The sequence below is a fragment of the Coffea arabica genome, chromosome 10c (assembly GCF_036785885.1).
Source record: "Coffea arabica cultivar ET-39 chromosome 10c, Coffea Arabica ET-39 HiFi, whole genome shotgun sequence".
In the NCBI taxonomy this organism is placed as follows: Eukaryota; Viridiplantae; Streptophyta; class Magnoliopsida; order Gentianales; family Rubiaceae; genus Coffea; species Coffea arabica.
In genome coordinates this window covers 48,459,730-48,478,850 of record NC_092329.1, presented here as the reverse complement: position 1 = coordinate 48,478,850, position 19,121 = coordinate 48,459,730, and the positions used below count along the sequence as shown (strand labels likewise).

The 19,121-nt window shown below is 33.7% G+C and overlaps 1 protein-coding gene across 5 annotated transcripts; it reads left to right on the top strand.

The window, feature by feature from the left end:
• The first annotated feature begins 1,403 nt into the window (after nt 1–1,403).
• Nucleotides 1,404–17,450, top strand: LOC113713683 (protein SCO1 homolog 1, mitochondrial). Of its 5 annotated transcripts, none has more exons than XR_003453612.2 (9): nt 1,405–1,667; nt 11,873–12,146; nt 12,317–12,514; nt 13,269–13,359; nt 13,612–13,824; nt 14,583–14,672; nt 14,805–14,937; nt 16,199–16,405; nt 17,192–17,450. XR_003453612.2 is itself a non-coding variant. In XM_027237465.2 (8 exons), exons 2-8 carry the CDS (start codon nt 11,967–11,969, stop codon nt 16,314–16,316), a joined length of 1,023 nt encoding a protein of 340 aa, XP_027093266.1. In that variant the 5' UTR covers nt 1,405–1,667; nt 11,873–11,966; the 3' UTR covers nt 16,317–16,766. The 5 variants fall into 5 exon arrangements, 3 of the variants coding, with proteins under 3 accessions (XP_027093269.1, XP_027093266.1, XP_071925025.1); XR_003453613.2 differs by lacking the exon at nt 17,192–17,450 and adding an exon at nt 16,823–17,103; XM_027237465.2 differs by lacking the exon at nt 17,192–17,450 and having other exon boundaries at nt 16,199–16,766.
• Nucleotides 17,451–19,121: the final 1,671 nt, after the last annotated feature.

Sequence of the window (19,121 nt, the reverse complement as noted above, 5' to 3'; positions counted from 1 at the left end):
GGGTACCGCATTACCGCATTCGAATTACCAAATTGGTATATAAAATTATATAATATATAGATAAATGCTATTTAGTATTAGTATATACTACTAATACTTTATTATATTATATAGGTAAATGCTATTAATAATAATTAGTATATGGTATTATCATCATATCATGTACTTATAATAATAATAATATATAATAATGTACAATATATTTTTATTATTTTAGTATTTATTAATTGTTATATGACTACAATAATGCATAGTAATACATTACAATATAAGATAACTATAATACTTATTATTTTATACATGAGTAACATGACTAGAATTAGATAATAATTAATACATATATGTATAATACTAAATATTAAACAATAAACATAATTAGTAATTAGAATTTAGATATTGGTAATTTGATACATCATTCATGTTTGAATTATTGAATATTTGAATGCGTAATCTATAACTTGCAAGTATTAGTGTACTCTAAATTTATATTACATATTCACTAATCTTATAAGTATAGATAAGACAACTAAGCAGTGTAAGTGAATATATATGAATTGCAAATCAATGTATTAGTATATTGACTTTCACAATAACATATGTAAATAAATAAGTTTAATTTTGATTTGAAATAAATTATAAGTTTGTAACTAACATAACTTATCACTAATCATTGTAATTTGTAAGTTTGTAACTAATATTACTTATTATTAATCATTGTAAATTATAAATTCATAAATTATTACTAACCATTGTACAGTCTAAGGTTTATTCTAGTTTAAATTAATCACTTTTTATGTGTTCCTTAAATCATAGACTAAGGATTGTAGGTATAAGTGATCAAATAAGTTAAAAGTTCATATTATCTATTTACTAATCTTAAGGCTTTAAGTATAGACAAAATAACTAAGCAGTGTAAGTGAATACATGTGAGTTGCAAATCAAGTAAATAAGTTTTATTTTGATTTGAAATAAATTATAAATTTGTAACTAATGTAACTTATCACTAATCATTGATTCATTGTAATTTGTAAGTTTGAAACTAATATTACTTACTATTAATCATTGTAAATTATAAATTCATTGTAACTACTAACTAAATTAGTTTAAATTAATCACTTTTTATGTGTTTCTTAAATCATATACCAAGGATTTTAGGTATAAGTGATCAAATAAATGCCAATTAAACCACAAAATGATTTGAACATAAGTAATGAGTTCAATTATGAATAAATTTGGGGATCAAATTAGTAATAATTTTTAAATCATTGAGGAGCATAATGAATGTATTATAATTTAGGAACCCCAATTTGTAAATTAAAAATTACAAAATCACTTCATTTGGAAAAAGTCGGATTTCATCTTCAGCTGATGAAAATTGAAAAGTGAGAAAACATCAAAACAACCATTGCAAATATGCAATATTGCATAGTGCCGTGACTGCCGTCACCCAGGGCTTTCACAGCACTAACACTCCCAAGTCCCAAGTCCCAATTCCCAAATCGAAGCTGCTCTCTGCCTCTCCGGCCTCCGCCAGTCCGCCGCGCTCTACGTCTCCTGTCGGCTGTGTCCTGCCGTGCTGGTTCATCGCTGCCGGGTGTCGAAGACGAAGCACCAAGATCTCACTAGTTCATCGCTGGTTCATCACTGCTCATCTCTGGCTCACTTAGGTAAGTGCTCCTCTGTTTTTGGCTCTGTGTCTCTGGCATTAAAATGGGCCAAGATCGACTAGGAAACTTGTTATCCTGAATTGATAAGGGGACGAAATCTGAGCGTCCAATTGCAAACTCTAACTGTTGTAGTAGTTTAGATTAGGTGTGATATAACATAAGCTTTGTATTTTATACACAAGAAGCTCTCTCCAGTTGTGCAGCCTTTAAAAGTTAAGGCCTTGGGGAAAAATTCCACCTTTTACCCGTTAGAAAAATTAAAAAGGAAAAAACTTGCTAAAATGAAAATTTACCTCCTTGTCCGTGGAGATTCTCAATCTCTGGTGCACATCTAGTGAAAGTACGGCTCCAGAAGTTGTACCTAGGATTCTGGATATGAATTTTCTGCAATGTGTAAAAGAGAAACATCTAATGGCTTGCGGGGGTTGGTAGTTGCTGAACTATAAAGATTGGTTTATATATTCTCTTAATTTGCTTCAGGTTTTTTTTTTAAAAAATAATAGATGAATTCGGTTAGACCGAATTCATTACCGTTATCGAATTTGAAATCGGGTACCGCATGAATTCGGTAATGCCCAATTCGAAATTGAAAACGGTTTAGATTTCTATAGGTGCAATAACCGAAAAAACCGAATTCAGCGCACCGATTTACCGCATTTGCACCGAATGCTCACCCCTATTAACCTTATGTTCATGTTGCAATTCCAATTAAGGAGTTTCATGGTAGTGCCACCACATAAAACCTATTTAACTCCTGATAGACCAAATAAATAAAGGTATTTTTGAAACTTTGGATTATCTCCTTCGTCTATCACCAAAATCCATTGCTTGCTACCCACGTCCTCTTCTCCTACCCATCTTCTCCCAGCTCTCCTTCTCCTTTCTCTTCCCTCACCTTTGATTTTGCTCTTAAATGAGACACATCTTGGGTTTAATCTCTGGTGAAGGATGCCCCTTTTATAATAGTGAAGGATGCCCCTTTTATAATAGTGAAGGATGCCCCTTTTATAATGCCAGGGCAAGCTAAATTCAACAACAAGGATCATCAACAATACCTTTTGAATAGTGGAGGGTTTCAGACGCTTCCATCTTGAGTAGATCTGTTATACATGGAACAAGATCAGATTTTGGCCTAAAACTAATCTTAATTACTTTATTCTTTGTCAATGCAACCTTAAACAAACAAATTCCATTTTCGTTTCTTCATTTACATTTTTTCACCATGTATACATGGATGGAATCAGAGAAAGAAATTGAGGAAAGATAAAAAATAAAATAAAATAAAAGGCAGAGAGAAGCATCCTACATTTCCCATAGATTTTTGTCCATTCATTAGTTTTATGGTTTACATTTCCTTCTAACACTTAAAAATTGTCAAGAATTTCCTTTCGCTAATCCAATAAAGATAAAAATCACTACAGTTGCCATCATGAAATTTTGACATATGATTACAATTCATAGATTCCTGTGACAATTCAAGGGATCTGATATGTGGCTGTTTCATTCCACTTTCTTTCTTTTGACCAATTAAAAATGGTGGAAGTTCGTTCTGCATTTTTCAAAAAGGTTCAATCTGAAGTTTCTTACTTTTTAGTTGGATATGAGAGAGGCAGATAAGCACTAAGAGGTTCCTTTCATTACTTTATTTATTCCATAGGAATCAACTCTCTCTTGTATCCCAATACGTGAAAATTGCTTAAATTATTCTGTCACACTTCTACAAAGTAAATGCAAAAAGGCATAACATAAGGTTGTCATCTAGATATGGAGAATACTACTAATGGACAATTTCTGAATTATTCTTTCTTCCTCATGCTGATAATCATTCAATCCGCCACTTGAAATTTCCTTTCCTAAAACAAGGTTGCTTTTAGCATTGTAGGAATAGAACCAAGAAAAACTGTCTTTTGCTTCTTGGTTTGTAAAGGTTGAATGGAACTGTCTTTTCTTGGTCACATAATTAAGAGCTTCTTGGATTGAGATGTGAAAGGGGAACGAGAACTAGTGTATGATACAGTAACTAAATTTGAATTTCAAATTTAAATTCAGATTAGTTATCATTCATTAAATGGTGTCAATGTGTACGTAAATGTGTATAAGATTAATTTTATTAATATTCTCTTTTTAAGAGATTCTATAATTCCTTTTGGGTATCATACCCACAAGTAAAATTCACCGTTGGATGGTGAAAGAAATGTTTATCACTCTTAGATTAAATAATGTTAAATATTTAAAATTTAAAGGGAAAATCGTCTAAAACGTCCCTCACATTTTGTAAAATGACTTTTTTCGTCCCTCACTTTTTAAAGTGTAATTTTATATCCCTTACATATTCACATCGGTCAAATTTAGTCCCTAACTAGGTTTTCGATCATTTTTTGGCCGGAATCCATCATGTGCAAGGCACGTGATCATTTTTGAAGGGTAAATTTGTCAAATTATATTTTACATAATTTGATCTATAGTTCTCCACATTTTATAAAATAAATTTTTCGTCCCTTACATTTTATAAAATGATTTTTTTCATCCCTCACATTTCACAAAATGAATTTCTCCATCCCTCACATTTCAAAAAATGAATTTTTCATTTTTCACTAATTATGCGTGTGAATACATTTTTTTAAACACATGTATATGGCTATTTGATTTTGCTTAATAATAATAGCATAAACACATGTATGTAATTGGGCCCAACTTGTGGGCTATCTTCTCTTTTTGTATAATTATAACTAATATTTACCAATAGAACCTTAATTTGCATATTCTTATTGTATTTTGACTGAAAATAGCTTTATTGGCCAACTTGACAATGAATGCAAGATTATTTACTAGCTAATACCAGATGAAATCAAATGATCAAGTATAATATATGGTATTCGTATTGTTAAGTAAAATCAAATGGACACATACATATATTTATGCTATTCGTATTATTAAGCAAAATCAAATAGACATATACATGTGTTTAAACAAAATGTATTCACACATATTTTTTTTTAGGGTTTCTCTCACATACATAATTAGTGATGGATGGAAATATTCATTTTTTGAAATGTGAGGGATGGAGAAATTCATTTTGTGAAATGTAAGGGATGAAAAAATCATTTTATAAAAAGTGAGAGACGAAAAAATTTGTTTTATAAAATGTGGAGAACTACAGATCAGATTATGTAAAATATAATTTGACAAATTTACCTTTCAAAAATGATCACGTGCCTTGCACGTGATGGATTCCGGCCAAAAAATGATTGGAAACCTAGTTAGGGACTAAATTTGACCGATGTGAATATGTAAGGGACATAAAATTACATTTTTAAAAGTGAGGGACGAAAAAAGTCATTTTACAAAATGTGGGGGACGTTTTGGACGATTTTCCCAAATTTAAACTATTATATTTAATGAGAGATAGAAGTTGAGAGAATGGTACTCCAAAATGATAATAAAATTTTCCTCTGTTTATATATAGATTAATTTTTTTTATACACTGTTAGTGTACAATTTTTTTGTTACATTAACAGGTTTAGATCATGCTACACAGCATAAATTCAAATAATGTACATATGACATACATTTACAATAGCTAATGTAAAAAAATTACTACATTGTTAGTACATAAAAAAGTTAATCTTTATATATATATATATATATATATAGAAACCCATCTTGCTACATAATATAAAGTAAAATTATCTCTAATTATTTTTTATAAAAAGTATGATTATCTCATATTACTTACACTACCACAGTTTTCTTTTTGTTTCTACATATTACACTTGTTGGACCATAAGAAAACTCATATATTAATTTTATTTAGACAATAAAACTACTACCAACTTTTTCCAACTTAAATGTTTAAGTGGAATTTGTATATTTACTCCTTAAATTAATTCTAAAATCTCACAAATTCCCTAAACTTTTATTTCAAACTCTTTAGTCATTGCACTATTTTGAAGATATCATGGATGTTTGTAATTTAGTATTTTAACTGTTTAAGTCCCTGGATTCTTGAATTATACCAAAATAATTCGTTGACTAGTCTTAGTGTACTTTTTTTGGCATAAAATATACATGTGAAGTTCAATTAAAACTCTTTTCCTATGCTTCTACATGTACATAGTCAAATAACAATCACAAATTTCCTATACTATGTACCAAAAAGTTTGTCATTTAATTCTTTAGTTGAATTCTAAAGAAAAATTATGACCATGACAAAGAGAAAACTAAAAATGTATAAGTCAAAGGAACTTTGCAAGTTTTAATGATTCTTTATTTCACTATTTGTTTTCCATATGACATCGTCGATCAAGCTAAGTATCATATTCATATACACATTCATAAATTTATTCTATGATTTCAAAAAGTAAACTTGATAAGTAATTGTATGATTGGTTTAATTTTCTATAAACTCTTCTATTGTGTTTCTATTGTTTAACTTTTTTCTTTGTTTTGGTATCAAAATGCACACGTAGCCAATAGGATTACTTCAATAATCCCAAAAGAATTTAGATACAACTTGGTCGATTCTTATGTGACTTTAAAATTAGTTTAGGGAATAAAAAGTTAAATTGGAAACTTGACTAACCTTTTTGAGATTTTAAAACTAATTTAAAGACTATATATACAAATTGACCTAGTTTTGATATAATTGCACTATATCCTCCTAGCGTATATTGTAATTCTCTTTTTATCCCTTAATCTTTATTTTATGTTACCCACCTCCTCCCTGAGAGACAAAACTACCCCCTCTATTATACTGCATTTTTTATTATCCTATTTTCTTCTTTCTTTTTCTAATGAATCTTAATCTGTAGTTCAATTTTGATCCTCTAATTGATGGTAATAAAGTGTTACATTAGAGAAGTAGATACATTGGGAAACAATACTTGTAACTTTTTTAAGGAAATGGGAAAGAAAGGAATCTAACAAGTAAAAACATCATTGTAGAAAAAAAAAAAAAGAAATGTCCAAATAAACGGCATGTGAAAGTGATTATAAAAAATGGGTAATTGATTTCAAATTTTCTAAATATAAGGAAATAGAAGAAGTTTTTTTGTTGTAACTTCTTGAATTGAAGATTGATGAAATTGATTAGAATGTCATGATGGTCAATTGACTCTTTAAATAGTCTAAATAAATGCAGTTTATTCAATCTGCAAATTAAAGTATGAACACCCTAAATTTTTTGTTAGGATGATTTGTAACAAGAAAAAGATAGCCAAATCAATGTAGAATTTCTACACGGGAGGTAATACTAATAGAATGCAAGTTAACCCTAAATTCAATTTTTTGATGCATAAAATCTTCAAAAAAGAATTTGATAGATAGATTAATATTTTTTTGACCAAAAAATAAAGACTTTGAAAAGAGATAACTAATTTAAAAAACAGAAAAGAAAAGAGAGATGATTAAAAAATAAATAAAAAATCTATAGAATAGATGAGTAGTCTCATCCTACAAGAAGTTAAGCGACACAAAAAGTTAAAGGGAAAATGGCCAATTTAGTCCTAAACTTTTTTATACTGTCAATTTGATCCCTACTTATTTTTTTTTTGCCAATTTAATCCCTATACTTACTTATCGGTTCCAATTGAGGAACGCCGCGGTGGCGCTACCTTGTAATTTCGATCAAGTTTCTAATTGAACACTTAAGCAGGGGTATTTCGGGTACTTCTGATGGTAATTCCGAGGCCTCATCGACTCCCTCTCCTCCCTTGACCAGCTCCGCCTCCTCAACCTTCACGACAACCGCCTTAACGGCACCCTCAGCCCTCTCACCTGCTACCTCAATCTCAAGCTCCTCCATCTCTCCAACAATGACATCTCTGGCGAAATCCCATCGGAACTCTCCTCCCTGTGTCGCCTCCTCCGCCTCGACCTCTCCAACAACAACCTCAAGGGCCCATTCCTTCCAAATTCTCGAATTTCTCCTGCATCCTGACCATAAGCCTCCAGAACAATGCCCTGTCTCACTGTCTGGGACCATTCCTAAATCTGCCACAGAGACAAACATGTACGAGTAGTAATTTGCATTGAATTAGCAGAGCAGAGGAATTAGTAATAATAGTACTAGTCGTATGAATAAGCAGCAACACTTGAGGGCAACCATAAGCGGCCCTCCTCTCCAGTCTCCACTTTTGATCTGATTCCAAAGATTTTTGCTGTTTTGAGATTTGACAAGTGAAATGCGAACCTCTTCCTCTTCCCATTTTCTCTCTTGCCTTTGCCACCGCCGGAATCAACCCTTCACTTCTAAACCCTACCTCCCACTCCTACTGGACATTTTTGTATCAGCATTTCGTTGTTTGCTGGAAGCGGACAAATCTCCTCTCCACACTACCTAGCTACATCCGCACTATCATTTTTGCTCCAATAGCAATACCAAGTTTCCAAGAGCTGATCATTCCCACCATAAACATGCTTCTCCTCCTCCTTGGCGGCCGCAGCCGCAGCAGTAGCAGCTCCTATATGCAAGTCGTTAAGTCCGCTATTTCACCACCAACCCTCGGAGTCTTTTTAGGTAAATTTCTTCTTTTTCATCGCCCAGATTCCTTTCCTCGTCATTCACCAGTTCAATTTCTTTCCCTTCTAATCCCATTCCCCATCCTTCATTCACCCTCAGCCGCGGTGAGCCCACAACCCATATGTTCCTCTTGGTAGCGGAGCACTAGTTGCGATAATCATGTCAACTGCTGTGGTTGTATTGGTGATCTTCCTTCCTGATAGCCTATTGTTGCGGGAAGTACTTGAGGGATGACAGCTCACTTGCTGGGAGTGAGAATGGGAAGAGGAGGAGTAGTTATTTTGATGGTGAGAGGAGGGTTTATGCCAACAATGGAAGCTTGATGGAAATTACAAGGTGAAGTACCTGAAATACCCGAAATGCCAACAATGGTTTATCCCCATCAGTGAAGTACCCGAAATACCCCTGTTTAAGTGTTCAATTAGAAGCTTGATTCAAATTACAAGGTGACGCCGCTGCGACGTTCCTCAATTGGAACCGATAAGTAAGTATAAGGATTAAATTGACCCAAAAAATTAAGTAGGGATCAAATTGATAGTATAAAAAAGTTTAGGGACTAAATTGGCCATTTTTCCAAAGTTAAAAGAAAAAGATATTCGTGGGCAAACTAAGAATCAAGATATATGTTTGGGCGATAATTTTGTAATTAACCATTTTTTCCCCATTTCTCGTTGCCAAAAAGAAAATGAGGCATAACTAAGCCCGGGAGGCTCTGCCACAAGTCTGCTGTTTAAAACTCACTGCTGCTGCGCCACCGCGTCAAGCACCCGCCAGTAAAACTTCCTATGCGCGCTTTTTGTTTTTCCTTTTTCTCAACCCTTTTCTTCTTTGCAGCTATGTTTAAACCCCTTTATCCTTCCCTATCTTTTCCCAGAGTCACTGGAAACTCTGGACAAACATGGGAAGTTGAGAGTCTTAATAGCTGAAAGTTAAAAGTTTCAATCTTGCGGATCATATCATTTGGATTATGTTTAACTTTGTTTCTTTGTTGGGTTTTGATCAGGTAGTTGATAAACGTGTCTGTATTTAGTGTTTTAAAGAGCAAATTAATGTAATGAGACTCAACTGCTATGCCTTGTTGCTGTTTGATTAAATGTATGTGAAATTTTGCAAGGGTATAATAGTTTTCTGATGTTCAAAGGCTGGTTCTGTGTCATAGTACTGTTTTGGATATCAACCCGTCTAGCAATTTGGTGGTTTGAGTTGTTATGACTTAGTCAAAAATCTCATGAAGTAATAGTTTTCAGCTTGCTGAAGTATCAAGGAATCTGATTTTGAAGCTTAATTAGTCTGAAGCCACGGGCTGTTGCTAGTTTTTGGATGTTGAAACTTATTCCAAAAACGTAGCTTGTTGGCAGGGGCGGAGCCAGAAAAAAATCTTAGTTGGGGCAAAAATAACACTAAAATTTTTTATCTACTCTTTTTCTAATTTTTTAAGCAAAAAAAAAGTCTCATGCATAAAATCACCATTTCACAAGTTAAAATATTTATCAAATAACCCATTTATTAGTTATTATATTAACTAATCAATTTTCAAATTTCTTTAAAACAGTAATAGTCTCATGCTCTAGAAATATATTTGCAAACAAATTTAAAATAATAATAATAAGAAGTAATTGTTTAGAACCTAATTTTGATGGTCTCCTAAAGTTGGTGAAAAGAGCTGCAAAATGTGGCGGGTCCAAGTCCTAGAAGATCAATTGATTCTGGTGCAATCTCTAAATAGGATGAAGTGATCAAAAGAAAGAGTAACAAGCTTTGGTTGTGAAAAAAAAATGACTTTCCTATGTATGTTGGGGAGTAGGGACAACCGAGAGGCAGATAAGGAAAGGGAAATTGGGGAGTGGGGACAAAGGAAGTAAATGATAATTGGATGAAGTGATAAAAAGAAAAAGTAGTTGACTTGGGTGTGGAAGAAGAGGAGCCGGTTGTGAAGGGAAATGGGGGATCACAGGAGTAAAGGGAACTTGGGGAGTGGGGACCAAAAGGAATGACTGATATAATTGGTACTTGGCCCTGTTGGTGGGAAAATGGGAACTAGAGGAGGAAAGTGAATGATATAAATTTTGTGACCTATTCTTTCACATTTTTTCTAAAAAAAATTATGGGGGCACCTTTAAAATTATGTCAAAATTGTAGATGTATTATAGGAATTTAAAGGGGGTAGTGGGGGCCCGTGCCCCCACTTTAAATCCGCCCCTGCTTGTTGGCATTGTTTGTTATTTCTACATTGCAATCAGAAAGAACCGTATCTTCATTGGGATTCTTCTGGAACCAATTCTTCTTTTGGAGAAAGTCAGACATTCAGTTTATGTGTTACCTTGTATTCTGTAGCTTTAGCAGAACCTTTCCTCTCCCCATCTTATTTTCTACTATTTGGCTTTCTCACTTACTGCTCCTCCTCTTTCTTGTTTTCTGTCTCAAGAAGGATATAGTTCATTCACAAAAGGTCCAAAAATGGAAACGCACAGATGACCTTGTTATCTTTTCTTTTCTTTTTTTTTTTTTTTCTAGAGAGACAACAAATAAACAATTGGATGGAGCCAACTGCCTGGAAAATTAACTTCTCTGTTCTAACTTGTCATGTAATGATGGGATCGGACCTTAAATTCTATACCCTGCTGACAACCCACCCAGCTGATTGTCCTGTCCAAATTAGTGTAGGTATAGCTTCAGAAGCTACATTCTGATCACTGCCTTCCCATCTTTGTCAGAATAGCCAGTATCTGCATGTCAGAAGTTCATTTTCTAAGTAAATCCTTTATGTCAGCTCTACATCTTGCAATTGAATAATATTCTAAAGCATCTAGAAATCATGTTGCATAGTTTGAATTTATTCCTCCGCTGATTCTGATGTCTGCACACAGATATCTTTTCATTTAATCTTTGGTTCAAAAAACTTCTCATCTTCAGTCATATTGCGTTTGGTATTGTTACTCAATATTTCTTTCAAACTTTAGAAATTAAAAGTAAATCAGCTTACATGCTTCTTTTTGTTGAAACGGGAGGAGCTCAGTCTGACCAATATCCTTCATCTTGGCTAACCCCATTCTTTACCTCTTTCAAAAACTTCTTTTGCTTTTTCCTTATTTGTTTCTGCGTTGGTTTCTGTGTTGGGTCAGTACATCCCAATCATGGATTTGTTGTACCTTTTTTCTTTAATCTGCATGCTGGTGCATTTGCTTTAGAAAGTGCATAGTATTTTCCATATTATTTTGCACTTTATTCTTGAAAGTAAGTAACTATGGAATTTTAAATTTTGTTCTTTCATTTTCTCTTTCTTTTTTAGTATGCTTTATTTCTTTTAGTTACACTTTGTGTTATGTAAGTAAATAACACCTGACATTTTGCTTATGGTTGATAACTTCCAAAATCAAAGTACCCTGATTTTATGTTGGCACCCTGAGATTTCTTGCTATTTAAATTTCCATAAAATCAAAGAGTAAAATTAAGCAGGTGACTTGTTAGATTTTGCCAAGCAGCATCATGAGTTTTCATGACCTGATTGTAGGAACAATGCAATGGCCATCTAAGACTTGTTCTTCTGGTTAATGCGGAATGTAATTGTACACTTTTTTTTCTAGAAGATTATAGATCTTAATTCATTTATGGCGAAGGCTAATTTATTTGTATATCCCAATTAGTATAAGGAGAAGTACATAATGCAATCAACTTTAATTGCCAGGATACAAGTGTAGGAGTAGCAGTAGATCCAGAAAGCTTCGAGAGCTCAGTATCAAGTGATATCACATAGTATTTTATTGGATCAAGAAAACCATATGGCCAGTGCAATTTCAAGAAACCACCGCCTTCGCTATATATATTGCTCTTTCTCCTCTAACTACAGCTTGTTAAACCGATGCCATTCAACTTCATCATCAAGGAGTCCTCTGCTACAGCTTTATAATAATAGCGGCCTCGAAAATCTCCATCATCAGTCCCAACTTCTATCTTCATCGGTCTCTCTCTCTCTCTCTATATATATATATATATATCTGTGTGTGTGTGTGTATGTATGTGTTTCTAACATATATATGTGTGTACCACGTAGGTATTTACATGTAGTGCACTGTAGACATGGTGGATATATGTCGATATTTGTTTGACTTTGAGTGTTTATTTTCTATAGGATTTTGGAAGGGTTCAATATGGAATGTTTCCATCATGGACATCAAAGCATAGGTTTCTTTGCACCACTACTACTAATGTGAATAAATCAAGTAATTCTGCTGGACCTTCAGATGCTAGTTCAGATGCTGGAAAAAGCAAAACCTCAAGTGGCGGCTCTCAAAAGACTACCGAGCAAGGGAAGCCAATTCGAGGCTCGGTGATTATCATTTATCTCTCACTTGATGCATTATAATTTTGTCTCTGCAATATTTGTTTTATCATTGCATTTTACTCGTTATCTAGCAATCTGTTATGCACTGGCTTTTCAATGCCCTTACTCAACTGGTGGCAGAATTGGACTTCTGGATCAAGTGAATAGTGTATGCGGAATTTTTTTAAAAATGTGGTGGACCTTAATTTCTGACTGTCAATCAACAACAGTACCATTCCATAATGATCTCCCTAAGCAATTCATTGGTCTTGTAGATCATGTGGATCATTAGTTGGAGTTAGTGAAGTTAAGGAAAACTAATAAATTGTCTGAATTATCTATACTATATATAAAGTGGGAGCCTTGAGTTTGGTGTAAACATTTTTTGAACTTCCATTTTTGCCCTTACACCTAATTTTTTTACCCTGACCACAAACTATTTTCATTGTAACTACCAAACCACATCTTCCCAATATAATTACCCATAAACATACAAACATAATTATACTCTTAATGGAAAAAAATCTTGAAAGATTAAAGTTATGTTCAGTAATGAAAAATTTATGTGAATAAGTTTATACAGAGAATAATTTATTTTTAAATTATACACAAATTGAGCGTGCCCTTTACCACTAGTTCTAATAATATGTTGTCCCTCAGTGTGCACTTTGTCAATTTACTGTTAGAATTTTAGCACTAAAACTTAAAATTTCATAGATACGTGTTTTGAAAATCTATATAATTCATTTGTTTTTTGCAGCCGGTTTCATGGATGAGCTTTTTCTTACTTCTTGCTACTGGAGCAGTATTAGTTTGGTATTATGACCGGGAAAAGAAGCGACATATTGAAGGTTGGTTATAGATGGTTTGCCCACTTGGTTTATTCGTTATTGATCATTTTTTTTTTCACATTCTTTGGCCTAGGACTACTAAGGCAGGAATTTACTGATTGGAACTCTTGTGCCATTGATGCATTGCAGTTATTTAGTCTATCTTTGTGGTCTTGCTGTTCTGGGATTTCATGGAAATTCGATGTTGCAGAATTTTCTCTCAAATTATGCCATGATTTGTGAAATAGATTTATTATAATTTTGTTTTTGTAGGAATCAATAGTGCTTCTAAGACAGTAAAGGAGGGGCCTTCTGCAGGGAAAGCTGCAATTGGGGGTCCATTCAACCTTGTGGATCATACTGGGAAGTCTGTGACTGAGAAAAATTTCTTTGGGAATTGGAATCTAATATATTTTGGATTCACACATTGTCCGGATATATGCCCAGATGAACTACAAAAGCTTGCTGCTGCAGTGGATAAAATAAGTAAGTTGCCTGAGATAGAGTTTGGGATTTGTATTAGCCGTTTACTACTATGCAAGTTTGATTGACTACCATGTTGTACTGATAAAGTGGTTTTGTTACCTCATATAAAAGTTTACCTCTTTAAAACTGATCCACTTACAGATTCCATGTTGAATGGCCATGGAACGTATGGAGTTGGATATTTTACTTCTATCATCTTCTTTTTTCAATTTATTTCATTGCACCAAGTAATTTTGCAGTTCTTACCCTCTTGTTTTACTTCAGAAAGGCTAAAAACATTCATGAATACAGAGCTAGTAATGGCTTCCCCAACCCCCTCATTTTACAAAGTAAACACATTCAGACACGTTTTCAATTTCTGATGGTTCTGTGAACGAGTACTTTTCTAGCTGCTCATGCTACTGGGAAAGTGCCTCCATAAAGGCCATTGACTGTCATGCTTTAATGATATGACTGTTATCCCATGCTAATTCATTTTGACCAGTACATAATATTTTAGACATTTCTACTGTTTAACATGTACAGGCCGGCAAGATTGTTTCTATGACCTGGAATAATCTGTTAAAACATAGATTACAGAAGTATCTTTTAGAATGTCAAACTTTGATTCATGTCTTCGATGGATGTTAGCATCAAACCACTTTTGAAAATTCATTTGATGCTACTGATTACCTGCATTGTAGAGGTTACCTTTTATGTGATGGGGTACTGTTTAACTGTTTCCACATTAATGTTACCTAAAATCCTGACATCTGCAGAAGAAAAATCTGGAATTCAAGTTGTCCCAGTGTTCATCTCAGTTGATCCTGAAAGAGATACAGTTGAGCAAGTTCGGGAATATGTTAAAGGTGCTTTCTACAACAATTGCCTTTCACCTCTATGTTGCTTGCTAAATAAAGAGGAAAAGAGTAACTTCTTATGCATTCCTTGAAATGAGTTGAAAGTGCTGTGTCTAAGTTGGTTTCATTTTGTGATTCTAGAATTCCATCCAAATTTAATTGGGCTTACTGGTAATGCGGATGAGATAAAAAAGGCTGCACGTGCATATCGAGTTTATTATATGAAGACAGAAGAGGAAGGTTCAGACTATCTTGTTGACCACTCAATTGTCATGTATGTAATTACCTTCTGCTTGTGGAATGAACATGATTTATATTAAATTGTTTGCTTTTGTTGTTAGTACTTTTGTATCTGACATTACATTACGTCTCTAAACCATTCAAGTGTTATGTATGAAGCCCACATCGTTTATTTTGGTCTCTTAACTTCCTAGTTTTCTATCATAAGGGAAGAACAATGTAATTTTCTTGTGGGCTTTTTGAATGTGAGGAACCTTAAGAATGATGGTTTACTTCTAGTTCTAATATTTGTGAGAAACTGGTGAGCAATAATCCTTTGTTTGCTTTGTCCAGTTAGTCTAAGCCTGCAATTATTTAGATTTTATGAATGTTCACCATGCAAAAAACTTCATGCAGTTTTGTGGTAAATATAATTCTCTATTTGTTATTCTTGTATTTTGAGTTTTATGATGAATAGGATTTTTTGTCCTTTGTGTTTCAAACAAAAGGAATACTCTATGGGCGGGTAATTAATCAGATTTTCTTCTTTTGGGACCAAAAGAGTAAAGCCCATTGCTTATACTTGGAACAAAATAAAAAGTTTTCTGGGATATTTGTTTTTCTTCAGGAAGGGGAGAGGTGACTGTATTCTGGGGGATTTTTGATGACAAAGGCCAGTAGCTGTATAGACCATAGGTTAGCAGAATGTTAGAGATATGAGCTTCCTTGGGAGGTGGGCAGTTGAACCAACTTGGCATAACGAATAAAGATAATATCAATATAATGGTGCCGCTTTGCAAGGAAGAAAAACCACTGTTATCTGATCTGTATTGTTTTCACTTGCTAGAACGAAAGAAACCTCATGTTAGCAGGAAATGTATTCCCAAGTCAGCAAGCCCAAGTGTGTTATAGTGTTGTTGAAACTCAGTTTCCATATAATTTCAATATGCATTACTGGAGAATGTCTTTTCTGTTGCCTTAGAAGTTTTGCTTTAGAACTTCTGACAAAACCTGATCTACTATTCCCACCCTGCAATTTCATTGCTGCTTTGCACATCCTCTATTTTGAATATTAAAATTACAAATGGAGTATACCATCCTGACATCTATCGTGGTTGAACATATCTTTCTATAATCCATGGTGAAGAGTCTTCTTTTGTCTGTAGTGATGATTTTAGCAAATTGTTGTACATCTGCTCTGATGAGATTAAAAGAGTCTTTTATCTGGAAGAGACTAATTTTTGCCACCAGAAGGATACGTAATAGTGATCCTTTGTAATTACTATGTTTGATGCTGTTGAATCCAATGTGTGCAGATATCTCATGGATCCCAAAATGGAGTTTGTCAAATTTTTCGGCAAGAACACTGATGCTGATTTACTTGCAGAAGATGTAATTAATGAGATAAAGCAACGGAAAAAAGTGGGAGCATGATACTACGAAGTTTTGAGGAGAAACTTTTGACTTACTGGATGTAATACATCAATTTTGATGGGGTATTTCTGGCTTTTTCCAGGTTTGAGGTGGGATGAGAAGATTTCATTTACAGACTTTTCATGGCTTATCGAAGGCTGAATTAACTTGGTGCTGAGAAGAATGAAAATCATTTTTCCTTTCTGTTCTAACCTGAAATAACAAACAGCTGCATATTGTCAGAGTTTATACCGAAAGATAATTTTTTTCCATACACGTGCTAAGCTTTCCTCAGAGTGATCCCTGTGGGTGATTTTCTGCTATTGGCAATATATCGTTCTGTGTAAATCACTGCTCTCAGTACCAGAAGACGGGCGTGTCTCACAGTTGCAAGTCTGCAACTGTGCAGGACTTGCTGTCACATTGTAATGTATTAGCCCCGTAAATAAGAGAATATGTTCATGACCAAAAGATCTTAAAGTCAATCCTTAAATATAAAGTTAATTTTTTCTTTTATCTGATTGTAGGATCAAAGAGATTATTTGGTGAAACATGCTACGATATGGGAGATTTGCTTGTTGAGCTTGGTTTGGATTAGTTTAATGTTTTGCCAAATGATGCTGGATGTTTTATCATAACCTTAGCACATTAGAAGGAGGGTTTTTGGACTTGTTAAATTTGCGGACTTTTTCATTATCAAGTTTTTCCTTTTGCTCTTTCCGGACCACTTTTTTGAGGACTACTATGTTTGGATAGGAGATTATTTAAAATATTATTTGGGATAATTATTATAACACTTTTTGCGATATGATGTATGTGTGATAAGATGGTGTGCTGGAAAATGTGATTGTGATGCAAGTAAATATTTTTTTGACAATAACTCCCATTTTTGGCAGGTTTAACATTATTAATTCAGCAGTCCTCCCTCTTCTCCTTTTCAACAGCTGAAGTTTGATGGTGTTCAGACTTTTGACTGTTTAGACTTGGACGGGGACAAAGAACAAGAAATTCTTCAAAGTCGTCAACCTTGATTTTATGTGAAGTGTTACTTCATGTTTGGTGCATTCATTTGAATAGGAAATGAATTTGAAATAGTGTTTGAATTTGACTTATTTATTCATTAAGCTGAACTTAATCGAACTTTCATTGAGCTGATTTTGATTTGGTTTGAATAACTTGAAATTTTATGTGTAAATTTTAAATTTTATACTAATCGAATCAAATTCGAGCCAAGTTTACAACTTCATCAAATACAAAATATTATCGATGTTTGCACTTGGGCTTTGGCTTGATTAGCTAATGAATCAAATTTGAATGCGCTTTTTATTGAGTTGAATTCAATTCGTGCGTTGAGTAACTTGATCCGTATGCAAAGCAAAATATCAAATTTGTCAAGTTCAATTCATGCACTGATGAGATGAGTTCTTGGCGAGAACGGCGAGGTAACCAGGAAACAAGCTCACCTACAAAGTACCAAGCGGCTGGAGCTTTGTTCCCTGGTCTCACTTCTATGCTGAAGTGACAAGTAGTTCGGGAGCTTTGTACCTCATTTATAAGTGGTGAATGAGTATTTATAGTGGACAGAACAAGTCTGTGGATGGAATGACGAGTTCTATCCATTATCAAATATCACGAGACAGGCTAGGACGGCAGTGTCAAGTGTAGGTCTGAGCAATAGGGTGGTTGGCAATCATATCAATCAATTAGTCACAAAATCATATCTTTCGCTGAGATGTCGGTTGATTCAGGTTGAGAAATTAGACGAGATGAAAGCTAGTTAAGGAGTAATTTCATCAATCATCTCATTTGAAGATGTCCGAGACAAGGTGTCTCTTTATATTAAGGAAATGTATATGGTTAATTTAATCCGGACAGACCAAGGTGTCTACATGCACCAAGTAACTTGGTTTGTATACAAAGTAAAATATCAAATTCGCAATTTGGTGAGAGCAAGAACTGTATCAGTATGCAGTAGCTTAAGTGGCAATCATTTGATAAGTGTTTCAAAGGCAGGCACAAGACTTATGGTTCGATTTCTGAACAAATTCTTGAGGACCCAACATAGGTGGTGTTCATTTGTAATGCTTCAATGGCACGAGTCATTTGCTTTCAACTTGCCACGATCAAATTCTTAAAACCCATTTGCATGGCCTAAACTGGTCAAGCCAGGTTGTAATAGCCGATCAATTTCTGAGAATAAACAAAGCAAATTCTTCCATTCTCAACGCTAATATACTTAAACAGTAGAGTTACTGATTACATAGGTCATCTCTAGCCTGAAATGTCCCTACTCCAAGTATAATGTCTTTGTCATTATTGTGATGTTTTGCAATTTTGCTATCCAATCTTGGAGAATTGAATTCCAATTCTTTGTAATGTCTAATTCAATGTTTTTCTTGGGAACTTTTATATTTTTTAATATGAAAAAGAACCCAAAACATTGAGGAAATATTTGTTAGCTTATGTAAGATCTTGGAACCAAAAAGTATATCTACAAGTACCTAAAAAAAAATCAAATTAAGTGGATTATCTCTTTATGTGTCTACATAGATTAAAATAAAAATAAATCTTATATACATTGACAGTATATATATTATCATAGTTTATTATAATTGGATGTGAACGTGTTGCATAAGCAAAATTTGGATTAAAGTAGGTTATCAACCACGGAGGTAATTTCTCTACCTTTTCCTATTTGTCTTCTACGCTCACTTCCATTGACTAATCATTCGAATTGTAGACAGATTACACTGAAGGGATATATCAATGGCATATTGACCTCCTATGTGGACTTCTTTTGTCCAAAGGAATTAACTTTTACTAGTC